The sequence below is a fragment of the Oenanthe melanoleuca genome, chromosome 11, assembly GCF_029582105.1.
Source record: "Oenanthe melanoleuca isolate GR-GAL-2019-014 chromosome 11, OMel1.0, whole genome shotgun sequence".
Lineage (NCBI taxonomy): Eukaryota > Metazoa > Chordata > Aves > Passeriformes > Muscicapidae > Oenanthe > Oenanthe melanoleuca.
The window spans coordinates 7142708-7160033 of NC_079345.1; the positions used below are offsets into that span (position 1 = coordinate 7142708).

At 57.7% G+C, this 17326-nt stretch overlaps 1 protein-coding gene across 4 annotated transcripts; it reads left to right on the forward strand.

Moving 5' to 3' along the window:
• The first annotated feature begins 1182 nt into the window (after positions 1 to 1182).
• FHOD1 (formin homology 2 domain containing 1) lies at positions 1183 to 17326 on the forward strand. 4 transcript variants are annotated; one of them, XM_056500363.1, is made up of 24 exons: positions 1186 to 1427; positions 7386 to 7492; positions 7613 to 7677; positions 8995 to 9062; positions 9141 to 9246; positions 9620 to 9714; positions 10136 to 10247; positions 10341 to 10435; positions 10524 to 10667; positions 10786 to 11000; positions 11155 to 11265; positions 11561 to 11584; positions 12264 to 12317; positions 12726 to 12892; positions 13144 to 14033; positions 14261 to 14413; positions 14555 to 14737; positions 14993 to 15112; positions 15258 to 15419; positions 15516 to 15706; positions 15779 to 15971; positions 16051 to 16204; positions 16290 to 16466; positions 16905 to 17326. In XM_056500363.1, the coding sequence occupies exons 1-24, from the start codon at positions 1242 to 1244 to the stop codon at positions 16985 to 16987; spliced, it is 3855 nt and encodes a 1284-aa protein (XP_056356338.1). In that variant the 5' UTR covers positions 1186 to 1241; the 3' UTR covers positions 16988 to 17326. The 4 variants fall into 4 exon arrangements, with proteins under 4 accessions (XP_056356336.1, XP_056356337.1, XP_056356338.1 ...); XM_056500361.1 differs by having other exon boundaries at positions 1183 to 1427; positions 16290 to 17326; XM_056500364.1 differs by lacking the exons at positions 11561 to 11584; positions 12264 to 12317 and having other exon boundaries at positions 1187 to 1427.

Below are 17326 nucleotides of genomic sequence, written 5' to 3' on the forward strand. Positions count from 1 at the left end.
CCACTCTGGCTTAGTCCTCATGTGCCCACCAAATTCCCAATCTTCCTTCACACTCAATCCCCCTACCAGGCAGTCCTTTTCCAGTCCCCTGCAGCAGATGCTGCCTGAGCACCAGCCTGGGGACACCCATAGGGGACCCCCAAAATTTCTGTCTCAGATACTCCTAAAACCTCCTGCTTGCTGATTAGGCCATCCCTCATGCCCTGGGAGGTGCCCCATCTCCCACACCCTGTCCCTGAGACTCCCAGTCCAGGAGATGCAGGACCCCATGTCCTGGGTGGGCAGCAAGCTGTGCCCAAACAGCCCAGGGAGATGGGATGCTGGGCAGGGGGCAAGAAGGGATGCTGCAGAGTGCTCCATGGAGAGCCAGCTCTGACCTGTGTCCACACGTCCCTGGAGGACAGGACAGGACACCTTAGACAGAGCCAGACCTCTGGCTGGTAGTGCCTATGGCATGGGCACTCTCAGATGCTGAGTGCAAGCTGAGCCCACTGGCCAGGTAGGAATGTGCCACAGGACATTTCCCTGGGAGCCTTGGTGGCATCACCTTTTCCCATCTCTCCTCCTGAGTGCTACAATGTGCTACAAATGCTTGCCAGAAGAAGCCAACGGCTGGGGAGCACAGGCTGGAGGCAGGAGCAAGGACAAAGCTCCCTACCCACCACTCCATCACATCTGATCATTGTCATTGTCCAGGTAATCTGTCAAAAAGAAAGTAAAATGGGTTTTACACAAGCTTTGCTTTGCAGTTTGAGCTCAGCATGCCCCGCTTCCAGGGCAGCACCACAACACCCCTGGATCCCGGTAGTTCATCCTGTGCTGCTTCCCCCGTGCCCCAGGATAGCGGGATTGAGCTCAGGTGCCCATCCGTACTCCAGTTCACCTGGTATGAGCACACTTACTCGGCCCCCCAGGGCAGCCTGGAACTTCATGGGGCCTGGAGCATCCTGGCCCATCCCAGTGGTGCCCCTGACGCCAGAGCAAGCTGGGGTCTGGAGATCCTCGGTACCGGGGTACCCTGATGGAGCCTCTCAGAGCCCGGAGGCCTGGAGCATCCCTGATGCCGGAGCATTCCAGTGGAGCCCCCCAGAGCCTGAAGCAGCCGGCTCCGGGAGCATCCACGGTTCCTCGGTGCCGCGGGAGGGCGCGCCTCTCGCCTCTCGCCTCTCGCGGGCCGGGGAAGGGGCCGGACCAGGCGTGTCCCCGCGGGTGTCGCACGGGGCCGCGGCGGCGCCGGGGCCATGGCGGTGGTGGAGGCGGCGGAGGCGACGGTGCCATGCCGGGTGCAGTACCTGGAGGACGCGGATCCCTTCGCCTTCGGCAGCTTCCCGGAGCCCCGGCGAGCCCCGGTGTACGCGGTGGAGGAGGCGCTGGCGCTGGGAGCGCAGCTGCCCGCGCTGCACCGCCTGGTCGGGTGCCCGCTGCCGGTGAGCGGGGACGGGGCGGCGGGGAGAGCGCCGTGCCGGCACCGTGCGGGAAACGCGGCGGGGATTGCTGGCCATGGGGCACCGAGGGGCGAGGGGTGGGACGGTGCGTCCCGGGCAGCGCTCCCGGTGTGATTCACGGCGGGATTTGGGAGCCCCCGCGGGAGATGCCAGCCTCGGCCGGCCCCGAATGAGTCGGCGGGAGGAAGAGGATGTGCAGCTCAGAGCAGGCAGGAACCCCGACTGGGGGAAGCAGGATGAGGGCAGGCGTCCATCCCCGTGTCGTGGGGGCTGAGCAAAGCAGCATGTTCCCCACCGCCCCGCACTTCCACGGCGGCAGCCAGGAGCGGAGCACACCGGCTCCACCCGGACCTTCCATGCTCCTGCTTGCTGCGGCACCTGGAACCTGGGGAGGTGATGGTGGGGTGGAGGGCCACCAGCCCCTGCAGCCCCTCACCATCATCTCATCTCACCGGTCCGGCAGCAGCTTTGCCACCAGACAGCAGTACGGAAATTCATGCTGAGCAATTTCCTTCAGCTGGGAGGAAGGCAGGAGGCCGAATGTGGAGCGAGTCACCGTGTCTTGTTTGTGTATCCTCAAGTCTGGCTCGGGCTGGGAAGTGGAGGAGACAAGGGGGACAGGGTATCCTCCCTGCGTGTCTCCTATGAGCGTGATGCTCTAGCAGCATCCTTCTCAGGATGGGGACAGGCTTGTTTTCTTCCTTAGGAACGCGGGACTCAGCAGAGCTTGGCAATAGCTGAGCATCTCCGTCTTGCAGCACTACAGGAGTGCAGGGAAGAGAGGCAGAAACCCCGGCTGGCTGGGGGGTTTTGGAGTCAGAGCCGGAGCGGAGAGATGGGGCAGCAGGAGAGGGGAAATCAGCTCGGTGTGACTGGCACTGAGCTTGCTGGCGTTCCAGGGGAAAGGGGATCACTTTGAGACCTTTGCCTGCACCAAAAAAAACCTCTCCCGTTTATTCCCTTTTTCATTTTTCTTGAAGCAAAGAAGCAGCGTCTCATGTCGCTGTCATGGGATTTTTAGGCGGTGACTAAAGGGAGTTTGTTTGGGAACAAGCAGCCCGGAGACATGACGAATGGAGCAAACTCAAATTTCAGGCGTGTGCTGTGCTCCCCGGGCAGGAGCTGGCTGTAACGGGATCGCCAGCCCGCAGTGCTGCCGTGGAGGCACAGGGCAGCGGGAGGGGGAGGGGAGACTGGACACTGCGTTCCCGAGGGCAGGAGCGAGGCAAGGAGGTCCTGTGCCCAGCAGGAGTGTGTTGACCCTGGGATGTCAGGCTCTGTTCTCTGCCTAAGCCAAGCTCTGGATAATTTTTTCCTGTAGTTTCCCTGTATCATCCCATGACCCGTGGTGAAATCACAGTTAAACAGCCTGGATGCTGTTCTGGATCTATAAACCAGATTTCTGGATTACATAGGCTATAAACCATGCTGCCTTTACCACGCAGTGCTGTCTGAGGCAGCAGGGCTGTCCCACCTGACAAGCTGGGATTTGCATTGGGAGCCTCCTGCACCGGGGTTTGCAGCCTGTGGAGTGAGGTCAGTCTCCAAAACCACCCAGTTCAGTCGAAATCCAGAGCTGACACCCTTGGAGCTGTGCAGATGTCGTTCCCCTGGCATGACCAGCCAGAGCCTCCCCTGGTGCCTTTTGTGCCAGGTAGCACTCAGCTCCATTAGTCACCGCCCTAAAATTAGTAAACGAACAGTCAGATTTTTCCCAAGGAACTGGCTGTAAAAGAATTCTGCTGGGGATGCATGGTGCCAGGTTTGTCCTGCTGGGCAGCATGCCTGGACCTGCAGAGCACTGGAAGAGGATGCAGCAGCCAGGAGAGAGCTGGGCTGGGGTACCCTCATTGTTGGAGGAATATTGAGCCACAGGCACCCAGGGGAGGAGCTGCCATGGGAGAGCAGCTGTCTTTCACTTGCTGGGCCTAGCTAAGCAGCTCCCTGTGCTGGGAACAGCTTAGAGATAATGAGCAAGAGTTTTTTGTGCAAGCATCCCTGCCTTGTATAGCCTGTCCTGCCCCATGACACCCTTGGTGCTTCCTCTCCCTGAACAGACCTGTCACTGATGACTTTTTCATGCTCTCCGGGAAGTGTGTTTGTGCTTGGAAATACCTTCCTGCTTTGTTTGCTCCTGCTGCATTGTTTGCCTCCAGGCTGATACTATCTTCTCCAGCTTTCCAGCATTTTTCTAGTACCCTTGGGTGATGCTTGCAGGGCGTGGACCTCAGTTTTCTGAACCTCTGCAGGCAGGTTTTGACAGGGCAGGTTTTTTTGGCTGTCCTTAAAGTCCCCAAAGGCCCCTTAGCTCCCTTGAGCTCCCTTGAGCACTATCTCACCTCTGAATCTGGGGATTTTTCCAAACAATTGCAAAACCCATCAGGCTAGAGTTTTACATTCTCCTTCCTCCCCCGGAAATCTGGGAAGAGCAAACAGCTCACTGGCCTCAGTGCCATAAACTTGCTGAGAGCTCTTGTGCTCAATAGACGTGCTGGTGGGGCAATCTCTGTGTGAGAAGTGTGCAATCCCTATCCCACAGCCCTGTTGCCCTCTGTTTCCTAACAGAGGCTTGAGGAGGGCTTTGGTGAGGGTCTTTGCCCCGTTTAACCTCTGGAAGGCACAAAAGCAGTGAGGAGGGGTCATCAGTGGCACTGAGTGTTGGTGCTCAGCAGCCCCCAGCACTCCCCAGCTCCCAGCACCATCCTTGCATGGATCCTGGGAAGGGAGCTGCAGCCAGGCAGCCCCGGCTTTCAGGACACCATGGCTTTCATGCCATGGCTTTTCTAGGACTGCTGCCTAGGACCAGGGTCCTCCCCATTGACACAGGTCTGTTGATGAGCAACAAGAGACCTGTTAATGAGCAATGAGCCCAGCTGGAGGAGCTTCGAGAGGGAAGCAAGTTTGCTCTTCTGGGCAGACTCTGGGTGACCTCCAGAGATCCTTCCTGGCTTGGGTATTATTTCCTGCCCCCATGATAAGGCAGTGGCAGTGTTCTCATCCACTTGCTGCCATCCATCATGCAGGAGTGACAAACACCTGGGTTCCCTGGCAGTGAACACCCTTCTTAGCCCTGCAACTAAATGGAGGTGAATGTGCTTGGCTGGGGTTGTTGGGTTTGGGGTTGGTCCTGTAGCTGGTGTAGCTCTATAAACCATCAGCCCTTGTGTGTTTTGGGAGGATGAGCAGCAGCTGGTGATGCCAGGGCTTTCTGACCTGTCAGTGCCTTGTGTTTAACTGCTGCCTACTATATTTAAATAACATATTTTTGCTTTCTAGAAGAGAGGCAGCAATGTTGGGAAATTGTGGTTACTGCAAAAAGAAAGTGTTAGAAAGGGGGTAAAAGTGTTTCCTTTGCTGGCAGATAAAGAGGATATTCACTGCCTGGCCTTGGAGCATCCTCCCATGTGGGGATGCCATAATAGGGGTGAGCAGGAAATTGTGATGCTGTGGTGGGTGGTGTGAGTTTGTGCATGTCTCCATCACACCTCCATTGAATCCTGGAATGGTTTGGGTTTGAAGGGACTTTAAAGGGATCATCTTGTTTCACCCCACTGCCATGGGCAGGAGCACCATCCAGCCTGGCCTTGAACACTTCCAGGGATGGGGCATTCAACACAGACAGAAACTTTTTGCAGGTCATGGGTCCTTGTTCCACATCAGGGCTGGCACCAGCATCATGTCCTCAGCAAGACCCCAGAACCTCCCCATGAATGGGTGAAGGACATCCACCCAGCTGCAGGGTGGCTGGGACTCCCAGGAGCTGCAGGCTGGATGTGTGAGCGTGAGACACTCTCATTTCCCAGCTCTGCTTTGCCCTCCAGCCCCCATTGCCCTCAAAGTCTGGCTCATTTTATAATGGTTTACCAGGCAGGAGACAGATGACAGAATCACCCTGCCCTGGGAGCTGTCAGTAACCTGTGACCCCAACTTGCTGCCCCCACCAGCATGACACTGAGATCCCAGCTTGATCCTACAGGATATAGACCCCTTGTCTGAATAACCCCTGGCTGCTGCTCCCTGGTGGAAGTGCTGCCCAGGATTTTTGGCAGGGCAGCAGGAGCCTGGGACAGCCTCTCCATCCCCAGGGAGGCCACAGCCAAACTAGAGCCAGTGCTTGGAGCATCCCTAGTGGGAAACGTTGCCAAGCTCACACAGGAAATACACGGGGTCAGGTCCCAGGGTCTTGGCCTCCCCCGGCCAGCTGGGATATGTCACCAGCCCCAAAGGAGCTGGGGATGTTAACTCTGGCTTGCTGGGGCTGTGGCAGCCCAGAGAAGGCAAAGCTTTTGTACTGGGGGTGATTTGCTCTTTGCTGTCTTTGAGTGCCTGGATGGAGGGATGCCTGAGGAGATGCCCGGGAGACTGGCAGAGATGCCTGTGGGGATACAAGAGTGGCCAGGAGGATACAGGGACATCTGGGAGGATGCCCAGGAGTATGCAGGATTGGCTGGGTGGATGCAGGGATGCAGGACAGCCTGTTCCAGTGGAGGAACTGAAGCATTCCCCAGTGAGCAAACCCTGTGTGGGGTCAGTGTTAGGGACTCACGCTGTGAACACAGAGCTGGCAGCCTGGAGTGCCTGCCCAGTGCCAGCAGCCTGTGTTTGCTGCACATTGCCATGGCTGGCTGGTGTGGCCAGTGACCAGGGAGGTGGAGTGGGACACATCAACGTCTGACCCAACAACAGTGCCCCGCCAAATTGCCCGTTAGGCGTGGTCAGTTCTAATTACTTCAATGCCTGTGGCATTTACCCTCTGGTATTAACTATTCATATGTGTGAGCTCGTGCACAATGCTGGCGTGCAAGGAGATGGGAATGTCATGGAAAGGAATCCCAGTGAGATGCAGGAGCCATACCTAGTATTGCTGTGAGATCTCCAGTAGGGAAAGGCACTGATGGGAAAGGCAGAGAAGCTGTGACTGCTCCCATCTGAGCTCCTCAGCCACAGGACTGATTGGAGCTTTTGCAGTTTGGGGCTGAAATTGAGGTGGGGTTTTAGATGGCTGATGGATCCCCACTTTCCCCCCCTATTGCTGCTTGTGCTGCTTGCTCTTGTTTGCACCATGAGCAGCTTTAATAATGGGGTTTTACCCTCAGTTCCTGCCATGTGGATCTGTTCCTTGGAGGTGGGCTGAGCACGGAGAGGGTGGGGCAGGGGAGTTGCAAACGCCTTAGGAACAGATCCAGATGTGCAGGGGAGGCAGGGTGCTGGCACTGCCTTCCCTCTACTTCTATTCGTGCCTCGAGGGTGAATTGCCAGACCCAGAGGAGCCGCCTGGGTGCTGTGGGGTGCTGCTGGCTGCAGGGTGCCTCATGGACTCTGTGGGTGCTGTGCCCACTGTCTGTGCACCATGCTTGCTGGGCTTGGACTTTCTGGGAAGATGCCCCTCGCCCCAGCCTTGTCTCATGGCTGTGCTTATCCACATCCTGATGGAAGAGGCGAGGTGGCTCTGGGCTGAGTCAGAGGGCGTGCCAGGGCACATCCTAGGGATTTGCCGTCCTCTGGGGTGTCCCTGGCTGGGTTGGGTGCCTGACAGTTCCCTCAGAGCCAGTCCCTGCAGGCGGGGACAATTTGCCAATCCCCTGAGGGAACCTGCCCCAGTCACACCCCTGCTGAGGGGAGCCCCAGGGAACCAATCGACCTCTTGCCATGGTTCCCACCCAGGGATTGCTGAGGAGCTCGATGGTGGCAGGACCTCACTCAGCCTTTTCCAGCCTGCAGCTCCATGTTTCTCCACATCAGCACCAGGCTGAGGCGGAAGGTGTTGGGGCATCTCCCTGCAGAGCCAGTGACTGGGGACAGGTGGGACATGCCACCCCCACTCCAGGATGGGTCTGCCAGCTGAGTTTGGTGTGGGAAGGAGGGTGACCTGGGAATGCTCTGGGAGCCAGTAGAGCTGTGGTGGGCGTGGGTGCTCAGCCTGGCTGTCTGCATCCCCAGCTGGAGGACTGCACGCTGCAGATCTCACCCTCTGGACACTACCTGGACCTTGACTTGTCCCTGCTGGAACAGAAGGATGATCTGGAGGGTTTCTACGAGGAGGTCAGGTGAGGCACGTGGGAGACCTGAGTCCTGGACCCCATATGTGTGTGAACACCATAGGCAATGAGCCAGGGGGTGTGGTGATCCCACTGCAGGCACTCATGCTGCATTTTCCTCCACCTCAGGAAGGGGAGACGGCCAACCCTGATCCTGCGCACGCAGCTCTCCGTCCGAGTCCACGCCATCATCGGTGAGTCGGGGCTGCTCCCTCCCCCAGGCTGATCCAGCAGCTCCACTGCCCTGGATGGTGGAGGTTTGGCCTCTGCAGTGAGTTTTGGCCAGGGTTTTTGTGATGCTTTTTGCTTCCACCCCTGAATCCCTCCCAGAGATCAGGGGACGTGGTCCTCATGGGCTACCCGTTGGGTTAATCCACTCCATCCTCAGAGATCAGGACTTTTGCCTCTTGGGCTGGGAGCCCACCACCCACTGCAGTTATTCTGGGTCATTCAGGCAAGCTCTAAATATAGCTGTGAAGACATAAACAAAAAGCTCTTGCGCAGCAGAAAGTGCTGCCATGGTTCAGGCAGCCTGCTCTGAGGTCCTGCAAAATATTCAGGAGTCTCAAGCCTTTTTTTTTTTTTCTTTGGCAGGGGGAAAACAAGCACTGAGCAGAGTGATGCCAGATGGGCATCAGCTGGCTGTGCAGGGCTGCAGCTGAACCACGCAGGAAGGGGCAGGAAGCCCAGGGTCAGGGTCATGGTCATGCTCTTTGCCAGCAGTTCCCAGGCTCTGTCTGAACCTTGAGTTCTTCTGCCTTTCCTCCCAGCAGCTCTGCCTTCCCTCTCAGTTCTGACAACCTGATAAGCGAGTGGAGGAGGCTGCTGGAACACTGTGTTTTACAGGGCATGTCTGGATGACTACTTGGACATCTTGTTTTTGGCTTGTTACAGCTCTAAGCCTGATCTAAATAAATTGGGATACGTGGCTAACTCAGTTTTTGCATGGGGAAGTGCTGGGTCCCAATGGCTTTGGTGTCTTCATGGGGCCTTCCACCTTCCCAATGCCCCTGCTGGCTCCTGCCTGCAGGCACCACCTCCATAAGCACAGTGTCCAACCCAATGACAGTCCTGTCCCCTGTGTCACACTACTGGCCTTCCTATTCCTATCCCTATCCTGTGGTTTTTCCCAAGCCCTGGAGCTGCTGGGAACTCTGGAACCATGGCATGGCTGTGCCCAGGGAGGGATGGCTAAAAGTAGCTCAGCCTCCTGCCTGTGTTCCTGTTTAGGTTCTGCACAGGAAACCAGAGGGGATATTTGTGTCATTGCTGGTCAGAAAAAGAGTGTAAAAAAATAGGAAATAGGAAAGTGGGAGGGCTGAAATGTGTAGTTGTGGAACAGCAGCTGCTTCCAGCCAGTGTGTCCCACATCCGGGGCAATGCTGTGGTGATGGCACAGGGATCAGGATCAGGACAAGTCAGGATGCAGGGCTTTCCCAGGAAGCTGGGAGCATTTGGGAGCCCCCATTCAGCAATGAACTGCTCACACCACACCTCTCCTTTCCTCCCAGAGAAGCTGTACAACTCACAGGGGCCGGAGCTGCGGAGGTCCCTCTTCTCCCTGAAGCAGCTCTTCCAGGTGAGGTGATGCTGGTGCAGTGGGAGGCAGGGTTGGGTGCCCACCCCACACTGGTAACACTCAGCCTTCTCCCCACAGGAGGACAAGGACCTGGTGCCAGAGTTTGTGAACCTGGAGGGGTTGACGTGCCTGATCAAAGTGGGGGCAGAGGCCGACCAGAACTACCAGAATTACATCCTCCGGGGTTGGTATTTGTGCACAGGGCACCCCTGGAGAAGGTTGCCTAAAGAAGCTGTGGATGCCCCATCCCTGGAAGTGTTGAAGACCAGGTTGGATGAGTCTTTGATGCAACCTGGTCTAAGGGAAGGTGTCCCTGTCTGTGGCAGGGGAATTGGAATGGGTCTTTAAGGTCCCTTCCAACCCAAAGCATTCCAGGATTCTATGCTTATCCCCAGGGAGGAAGGCTGGCATTCAGGGCGGGCAAGCCAGAAAGTCTGCCAGAGCTACTCTGCCTTCCCAGCAGCCAGACATTGCCCTTGCTGTGGTGATGATGTGCAGGGATGGGGATTCCCAAGCCCTGCCTGCTGCACCATCAACCTGCCCACTCTGCCTTGCAGCCTTGAGCCAGATCATGCTCTTCATGGATGGGATGCAGGGTGTCATCAACCACAATGAGACCGTCCAGTGGCTGTACACGCTGTCAGGAAGCCCAGTGAGTGCCTGTTGCTCTTGGGGGGACTGCCTGTGCACTCCGCTGCACCCCCTCCCCTGCTTGTGGCTGTCCCCTTGCACCATCCCTCAGAGGATGTACTTCACTATCTGCCTCTGGGCTTGGTACCCTGGTACCTTTGCTTGTGTTGGGTCCTGCTCCCAGCCATCTGGAAGTCACCCAGGATCTGCAGACCTCCCCATCCTGATGTGACCACATTCCCAGGCACAGAGCTTGAGTAAGACACTCCTGCTCCAGGTCCCTTCCCAGTGCTTCTTGGGCATCAGCCTCACAGCTGAAGGTCTCTGGCCCCACAGCAAATCTTCCAGTCCTGGGGCATGGGCACAGTCACCCCACAGTGGCCTAGCAGCACGCTGGCAGGCCCTGTCACTGCTGCTGTCCCAGCTGCCATCCCTTGTCCCAGTTTCGCCTGGTGGTGAAGACAGCACTGAAGCTGCTTCTGGTGTTTGTGGAGTACACTGAGCCCAACGCCTTGCTGCTCATCCGTGCTGTCAATGCCGTGGACCAGGCGAAAGGTGAGTGCAGCTCCAGCCTCCTGCGAGGTCCCTGCTGGGGGGACAATGTCCCCTCCTAGCCTGCATGTCACCTGTTCATGCCTCTTTTCACAGGTGCCTGTCCATGGTCCAACCTAATGGCCATCCTGGAGCAGCGTAACGGGGCTGACACAGAGCTGCTGGTGTTCACCATGACACTGATCAACAAGGTCTGTAGGGGTGTCCTCGTGGTGCCACACTGCTGAGGCTCAGTGTGGGTCACCCCAGTGCCAGCAGCATCCCTCTGATTCTGCCCAGACGCTGGCAGCCCTCCCAGACCAGGACACCTTCTACGACGTGACCGACTGCCTGGAGCAGCAGGGCATGGAGCAGGTGGTGCAGCAGTACCTGGGCAGCAAGGGCACCGACCTCGACTTGAAGCAGCAGTTCACACTCTACGAGGTGAGCAGGGCTCCAGCAGCATCTGGCCATGTGCCACCCGCCTCCAGCAGGAAGGGTGAGTGCATGGGGTGGCAGAGGTGCTGGTGTGCCCAGTGCCATGCCCCTGGTCTCTCCACAGAGTGCTCTCAAGATGGAAGATGATGTGGAAGAGCCGCCCCTAGGGGGACGCAAGGAGCGGAGGAGGACAGATGAGGGCCGGCGTGGATGGCGATCCCAGAGTGGCTCCCAGGATCCCAGTGCCGATGCCCAGCCATTGCTGGGGTCTCCTGACACTCCAAAGGAGCCCCCAGCTGAGGACACCCTGCCTATCCCTGCACCAAACAGCCCAACAGAGTAAGTGCAGCTCGAGGTGGTCTGTGGTGGGATGCTCTGGGGGGATAGTGAAGACACTGAGATACTGCATAGACAGCACTTGGATCCATTGCTGGTGCCAGGGTGGAGAGCAGTCCTGTGGGACCTGCTCTCAGTCCCTGTCAACTTCTTCCAGACCCTGTCCCACCAGCATCTACAACAGCACGTCCAGTGTGCGGCTGGCCCTGGCCTCCCCCCCGGCCGAGAAGGAGCAGCCCCCGGGCCCAGGAGAGCGCAGCGTCTACAAGTAAGGAGCTGGGAGGGGCTGGGTGCATGGAGGTCCCTGAGAGCAGCAGGATGGGCTCCCAGGAGCATGAGGTGTGTCCATCCCAGGGCACACAGACTTTCCCTGGGGGGAAACAGTCTGGGAGGGCACTGGAGCTGGAGGGATGTATGAGGGGGCAGCAGGTATCAAAGGGTCCAGCCAGAGGCTCCAAGGCATCCTTCGGGCATGCACAGCTCTGCTCCAGTTCCTCCTCATTCTTCTCTCTGCCCACGCTTGCCCTCTTCTCTGCCCACTCTTTCTGTCTTTCCTTTTGCAGGCTGCACCAAACTGCCCCTGTCTGGTAAGTGCCTGGGCTCTGCATGTGTGTGCTCCTTCCCAGCATGATCATAGAATCATAGGATCCTGGAATAGTTTGGGTTGAAAGGAACCTTAAAAACCATCTAGTTCCAATGCCTCCACTAGACTAGGTTGCTCAAAGCATCCAGCCTGGTCTTACAGGGATGGGACATCCACAGCTTCTCTGGGCAGCCCATGCCAGTGTCTCACCACTCTCACAGGGAAGAATTTCTTCCTAATATCCAATTTAAACCTACTCTCTTTTAGCTTAATGTCATATTAATTCTCCCTTGCCCTATCCTATGATGCTCTGGGAGGAACAGGCACTTGCTGCCCCCATCCCTTGCCTCTCCCCTTCAAGTCCTACCTGTGGGACCCCAACCCACTCCCCCATCACCCCACAGGATGTGTCACCCTCTGATCCCTGCTTTGGGGTGAGGTGTCCTTTCTGGGGGTGGCACAGCCTGCTCCAGGTGTCCTGACCTGGTGCAGGAGATGATGTCTCATATCTGACACGTGGTGCCTGGGCAGGAAGGGACTCGCCAGGGCTCCCCTGGGTCCCTGTGAACCCTGGGGCCATGGGGCAAGGATTCCATGCTGGAGGGCTGCCAGGTGGATGTGTGCAGGATGCATGAGCCCCAGGGGGCTGCCAGCAGTGGGGGCTAACCCCTGTTTTCCCTCAGGCGGGAGGATGCCCCCTCCTTGCATGGGGACAAGCCTATTTTGAAGAAGTTTGAGTAAGTAGAGGCATGCGTGTGTCTCCAGGCATGCGCTTCCTTGGACTGGTACCCAGCTGGAGGTGTCCAGGCTCCAGCCACACAGGGCATGAGGAGCAGGACCGTGCCCTCAAGTCTCTGCCCTGGTACCCACCTGGGTTTTGCAGCTTTTGGATGAGGGTTGCAGTGAGCACCACGTCTGTTGGACTAACTAGTGACAGCAGCACCCTGTTGGCACAGGGGCCATCACCTCTCTCTGCAGGACTCAGAGGAGGTTGAGTCCTTGGTGTCCCTGATGCAATGTGGCCAGTGCAGGGGGTTTCTGTGCTGTGGGTCTGGCAGTGCAGTGTGGCATGGCGTGGTTTGCTGGTTGTCCCTGTTGTCCCCATCCCTGCTTTGCTCCCAGCCAACATCCACCCCATCTTGCAGAGCTCGCTTTTTGGAGAACCTGGCTGCAGCCCAGAAGGAGAAGATCTCTTCCATGGCCAAGGGACGGCTCGATGTCCTCAGTGATACTACACTGGAGCATCCTACTGCTCTTGCATGGGAAAGAGACCACGGCACCTCTGATTCTGGGATGGAGCCACCCAGCATAAGTAGGTGCTGCCAGGGTGTGTGTTCCCAGCTCATATGCGTCACTGGGGTGGAGAATAGTGGCCCCTCAGACCCCATCCTATGCCCATATCTGTGACACACAGAGCCTTGGAGGGGTGGTGGTATCTCCTTGCTCAAAATGCTGGCATCTGAGTACATCCCACTGAAGAGCAGGACCCCAGCTCTACATGGAGCCCAGCACCATCTGCCCCCTCCAAGCAGATTCTTGGAGCTTCTCCCTCTCTTCCTGCAGGGTCTCGCTTGGCTCGCTCTGACATCACTGACTCCTGCAGCACCATCTCCTCTGACACCAAGTTTATGCTGGACATGCTCTTTGCCAAGGGCTCCTTGGAGTCAGGGAGGGAGAAGGTGTTCCATGAAACGCCTTTATCCCCCCGGATCCAGGGTGAGGCGGAGATGGACACCAAGGGAAGTAGCAGCCCGGAGCAGGAGAGTGCCCGGCCCTGTGGCAGGGCTCCAGATGGGCCAGTAGCCAGTGCCCATGCCAAGCTGGTACGTGCTATGTCCAGCATAGATGACGAGACCCACACACAGAAGCTGGAGAACACCAGGATGATGCCCATCAAAAAGGACACAGAGCTGACATGGGAGCGCCTGGAGACCATCCCTGTGCAGCTGAAGATCAAGGACTTGGACTTCACTGATTTGGGGGAAGAAGAAGATTTTGACATCTTGGACAGAGGGCCAGTGACCAACGGGTCTCTCCTCCCTTCTGGCATTGAAGCAATGAGTGCTGGAACATTTCTGGCTCCCCCTCCACCTCCTGCCCTCCCTGGTTGCCCATCACCACCACCTCCACCTCCTGCCCTCCCTGGTTGCCCACCACCTCCACCTCCTGCCCTCCCTGGTTGCCCACCACCTCCACCTCCACCTCCTGCAGTCCCCAGCTGCCCACCCCCACCAGGGCTGCCAGGTCCCTCAACAACAGATGGTCCCTCCCAGGCCAAGAAGAAGAGGACAGTGAAGCTCTTCTGGAAGGAGCTGAAGCAGCTGGATGATACTGTGGGGCCTGGCAGGTTTGGCCAGGGAACACTCTGGGCATCCCTGCAGAGTGTCGAGGTCAATGCTGCCAAACTGGAGCATCTCTTTGAGTCACGGTCAAAGGAGGCGCCAACCTCAAAGGTAATGGTGGGCACCCACTGGCCAAGGGGACTTGAGGGGTGGGAGGAAGGCCTGTGTCTCCCCTGCCCTATGTCAAGGATGGGCACCAGAAGCCTGGAGGCTCCATGGGGGTGATTATGGGCAGTGCACAGATTTGGTTTGCCTCACTGCCTAGTCTGTGTTTGGTTGCCCGTGTTCGTAAGTTTATGAAAGCCTGGCTGTCCTCATCCACCCTCTCCTCTTTGCAGAAAGCCATTGATGGGAAGAAGGTGCTGGTGGTGTTGGACCCCAAGAGGAGCAATGCCATCAACATTGGCCTCACCGTGCTGCCGCCCATCCATATAATCAAGACAGCTGTGCTCAACTTTGATGAGTTTGCAGTCAGTAAGGAAGGGATTGAGGTGAGCACAAGAGAAGCAACCTCAGCTCCTCTGAGGTCCTCAGCAGGTGATTTCCCCAGCATGGGCGAAGTACATGCCATGATGCTTGGGTTGGCACATCCCATGTATGGAGTCTGACATATCTCTCTTTCCCTGCTCCAGAAAATCCTAACCATGGTCCCAACTGAGGAGGAAAAACAGAAGATCCAGGAGGTCCAGCTGGCCAATCCTGATGTGCCTTTGGGCTCTGCAGAGCAGTTCCTGCTCTCCCTGTCTTCCATTAGTGACCTCACGGCAAGGCTTCAGCTCTGGGCCTTCAAGCTGGACTACGAGAGCCTGGAGCAGGTATGGAGCATCTCCCCTCTGCCCTCCCACCACTGACACCCCAGCAGTGCTAAGCACTGAGCCAAGCATGTTTCTGGTGAGGACCAGTCATATCCAAACATGGAAAGTGGCACCCCATGGCTGGGATGGGCTGCAGGTCCCCAGGGCAAGCATGGGCTTGGGTTGATAAGGAGGGGGTTGTCCTCATGGGTGAATGCTGAAGCTCCCAAGGAAGAGAGTGGCCAAGGGATCTCACCTGCTTCTCCCCTCATCCAGGAGATCGCAGAGCCACTCTTTGATCTGAAGTTAGGCATGGAGCAGCTGGCCAGAAATCACACATTCAAGTGCATCTTGGCCACACTGCTGGCTATGGGCAACTTCTTGAATGGTTCCCAGGTGAGGAGCAGGGTGAGAACCAGCCATGGTGTATGGGCACCTAGAAGGTTCTGTGGGGAGCTGGGTGGTGCTGATGGGGACCCAGTGGATCTGCAGACTGTAGGTCTGCTGGAGGAGAATCCCTGCTGAGTCCATTGGGTTTCAGAGCAGAGGCTTTGAGCTTGGCTACCTGGAGAAGGTCTCAGAAGTGAAGGATACAGTACACCGGCAGTCCCTGCTCTACCATCTCTGCCAGATGGTGGTAGAGAAGTTCCCAGAAACCACTGACCTCTACTCAGAAATTGCCTCTATCACCCGCTCCGCCAAGGTGAGGCAAGGCAGGTGACACTGGGGCAAGGGGAGGGCGTCATCCTGCTGCCCAGCTGCACCAGCATGACCAAGGACTGACATCTCACTCTTCCAGGTTGACTTTGAAGAGCTGGCCAACAGCCTGGTGCAGCTGGAGCGGAGGTGCAGGACCTCCTGGCACCACCTGAAGGTGATTGCCAAGCATGAGACCAAGCCAGTGCTGAAGACCAAGCTGACAGAGTTCCTCAAGGATAGCACCCAGCGCATCATCGTCCTGAAGGTGGTGCACAGGCGTGTCCTCAACAGGTTGGTGGCTCAGGGACACAGCAGGAACCTTGCAGTGCTGTTGGTGGCGCTCTGTGACTGATGTCCCCATAGGTTTCACTCCTTCCTGCTGTACCTGGGGTACCCAGCGAGTGCGGCGCGGGATGTGAAGGTGACGTCCATCTGCAAGCTGCTGCGGGAGTTCGCGCTGGAGTACCGCACCTGCCGCGAGCGCGTCCTGCAGCAGCACAAGAAACGCGCCGCCCACCGCGAGCGCAGCAAAACCCGGGGGCGCCTCATCACCGAGGTGCGGGGACACTCGGCTGGGTGCCACCAGGGGCTGGTGCTCCCCGTGTCCCCAGGGCCAACCTCTCCTCCCATTGCAGACTGAGAAATTCTCCGGCATTGCCGAGGCGGTTCTGCCACCTGCCGTGGTGTCCAGCAGCCCCAAGGAGCAGATGGAAGCGGGCCACGAGAGCATGAAGATTGTGCTGACCTCCCCCACAGATGTCCCTGCCCGCCGCAGCCGAGCCAGCCAGGGTAGGAGCAGCATGGCAAAGGAACTCAAGGCATGTCCAGCTAGCTGTGGACAGCTGGTGCCAGCATGTTCATTGTCCCCACGCAGGAACAGGGCACAGCACTCCAACCCAGAGTTCTCCAGCCCAGGAGGACGTTCCCAGCTCACCCGATGATGCTTCAGATGACATCATGGACCAGCTGGTGAAATCGGTGACTCTCAATGCCAACCCCCGACCCTGCCCTAGCAAGGAGCGCAGGAGGTCCCGTGTCAATAGGAAATCCTGTAAGTCCCATCCCTGTGTCCTTTGCCCTGTTCCCACATTCTGTCCCTGTACTCTGTCCCATCTCCGTGTCCCTGTCCCATGTCTGTGTCCCTGCTCAGATGCTTTTTCCCATCTCTGTGTCCCTGTCCCCTTACCCTTTCCCATCTCTTTGTCTCTGTTGCCATGCCCTGTCCCGTCTCTCCTTCTAGACTCGTCCCTATCCCCATACTCCCTCTCATCTCTGTCCCTGTCACTGTCTTCTGTTCCATCTCCCTGTCTCTGTACTCTCTTTGTATGCCTCATCCCGTCTCCATGTCTCTGGGCTCAGTCCCCATGCCTTGTCCTTTGTGTCGTTGTTCCCATGCCCTGTTTGGCTCCTTCCCCATGGGCCACCCATGACCTGACATGCTGAGCCCACCAGACAGGTGGACCAGTGCCACGCTCTGCTCTTCCCGCAGTGCGGCGGACGCTGAAGAGCGGGCTCAGCGATGACCTGGTGCAGGCGCTGGGCCTGGGGCGGGCGCCTGGCATGGAGGTTTGAGGGGGCTGAGGGGGCTCTTGCTGCTCCCCACTGCCAGCAGCCCCAGGGCAGGACATGGTGGCAGCACCTGCTGTTACAGGAGAGGCACTCTCCGCACCTTTGGCCTCGCCTCCCTTTTCCCTGCTGGCCTCCAGCTCCTGGAGGTGCAGGCACCAGGATGGGAGTGATGCCCCAGAGCTGCTCCATGGCAACCCAGATGGAGGATGCTCAGCATTTGTACTTGGGAGGCTCGAGGTTCATCTTCTCAACAGTATTAGAGGGGTCAAGGGGCTGGACCCAGACCCCCTCTGGGAACTGGGTCTGGCCCATGGCAATAAAATGATCTGATATGCTGCCAGC

Excerpts from the sequence above, each read along its gene's own strand:
- FHOD1 (XM_056500361.1), top strand. The coding sequence starts at position 1,242 with ATGGCGGTGGTGGAGGCGGCGGAGGCGACGGTGCCATGCCGGGTGCAG. Across the intron at positions 7,493-7,612 it reads GGTTTCTACGAGGAGGTCAG|GAAGGGGAGACGGCCAACCC; the intron begins GTGAGGCACGTG and ends CCTCCACCTCAG. Across the intron at positions 14,414-14,554 it reads TCAGTAAGGAAGGGATTGAG|AAAATCCTAACCATGGTCCC; the intron begins GTGAGCACAAGA and ends TCCCTGCTCCAG.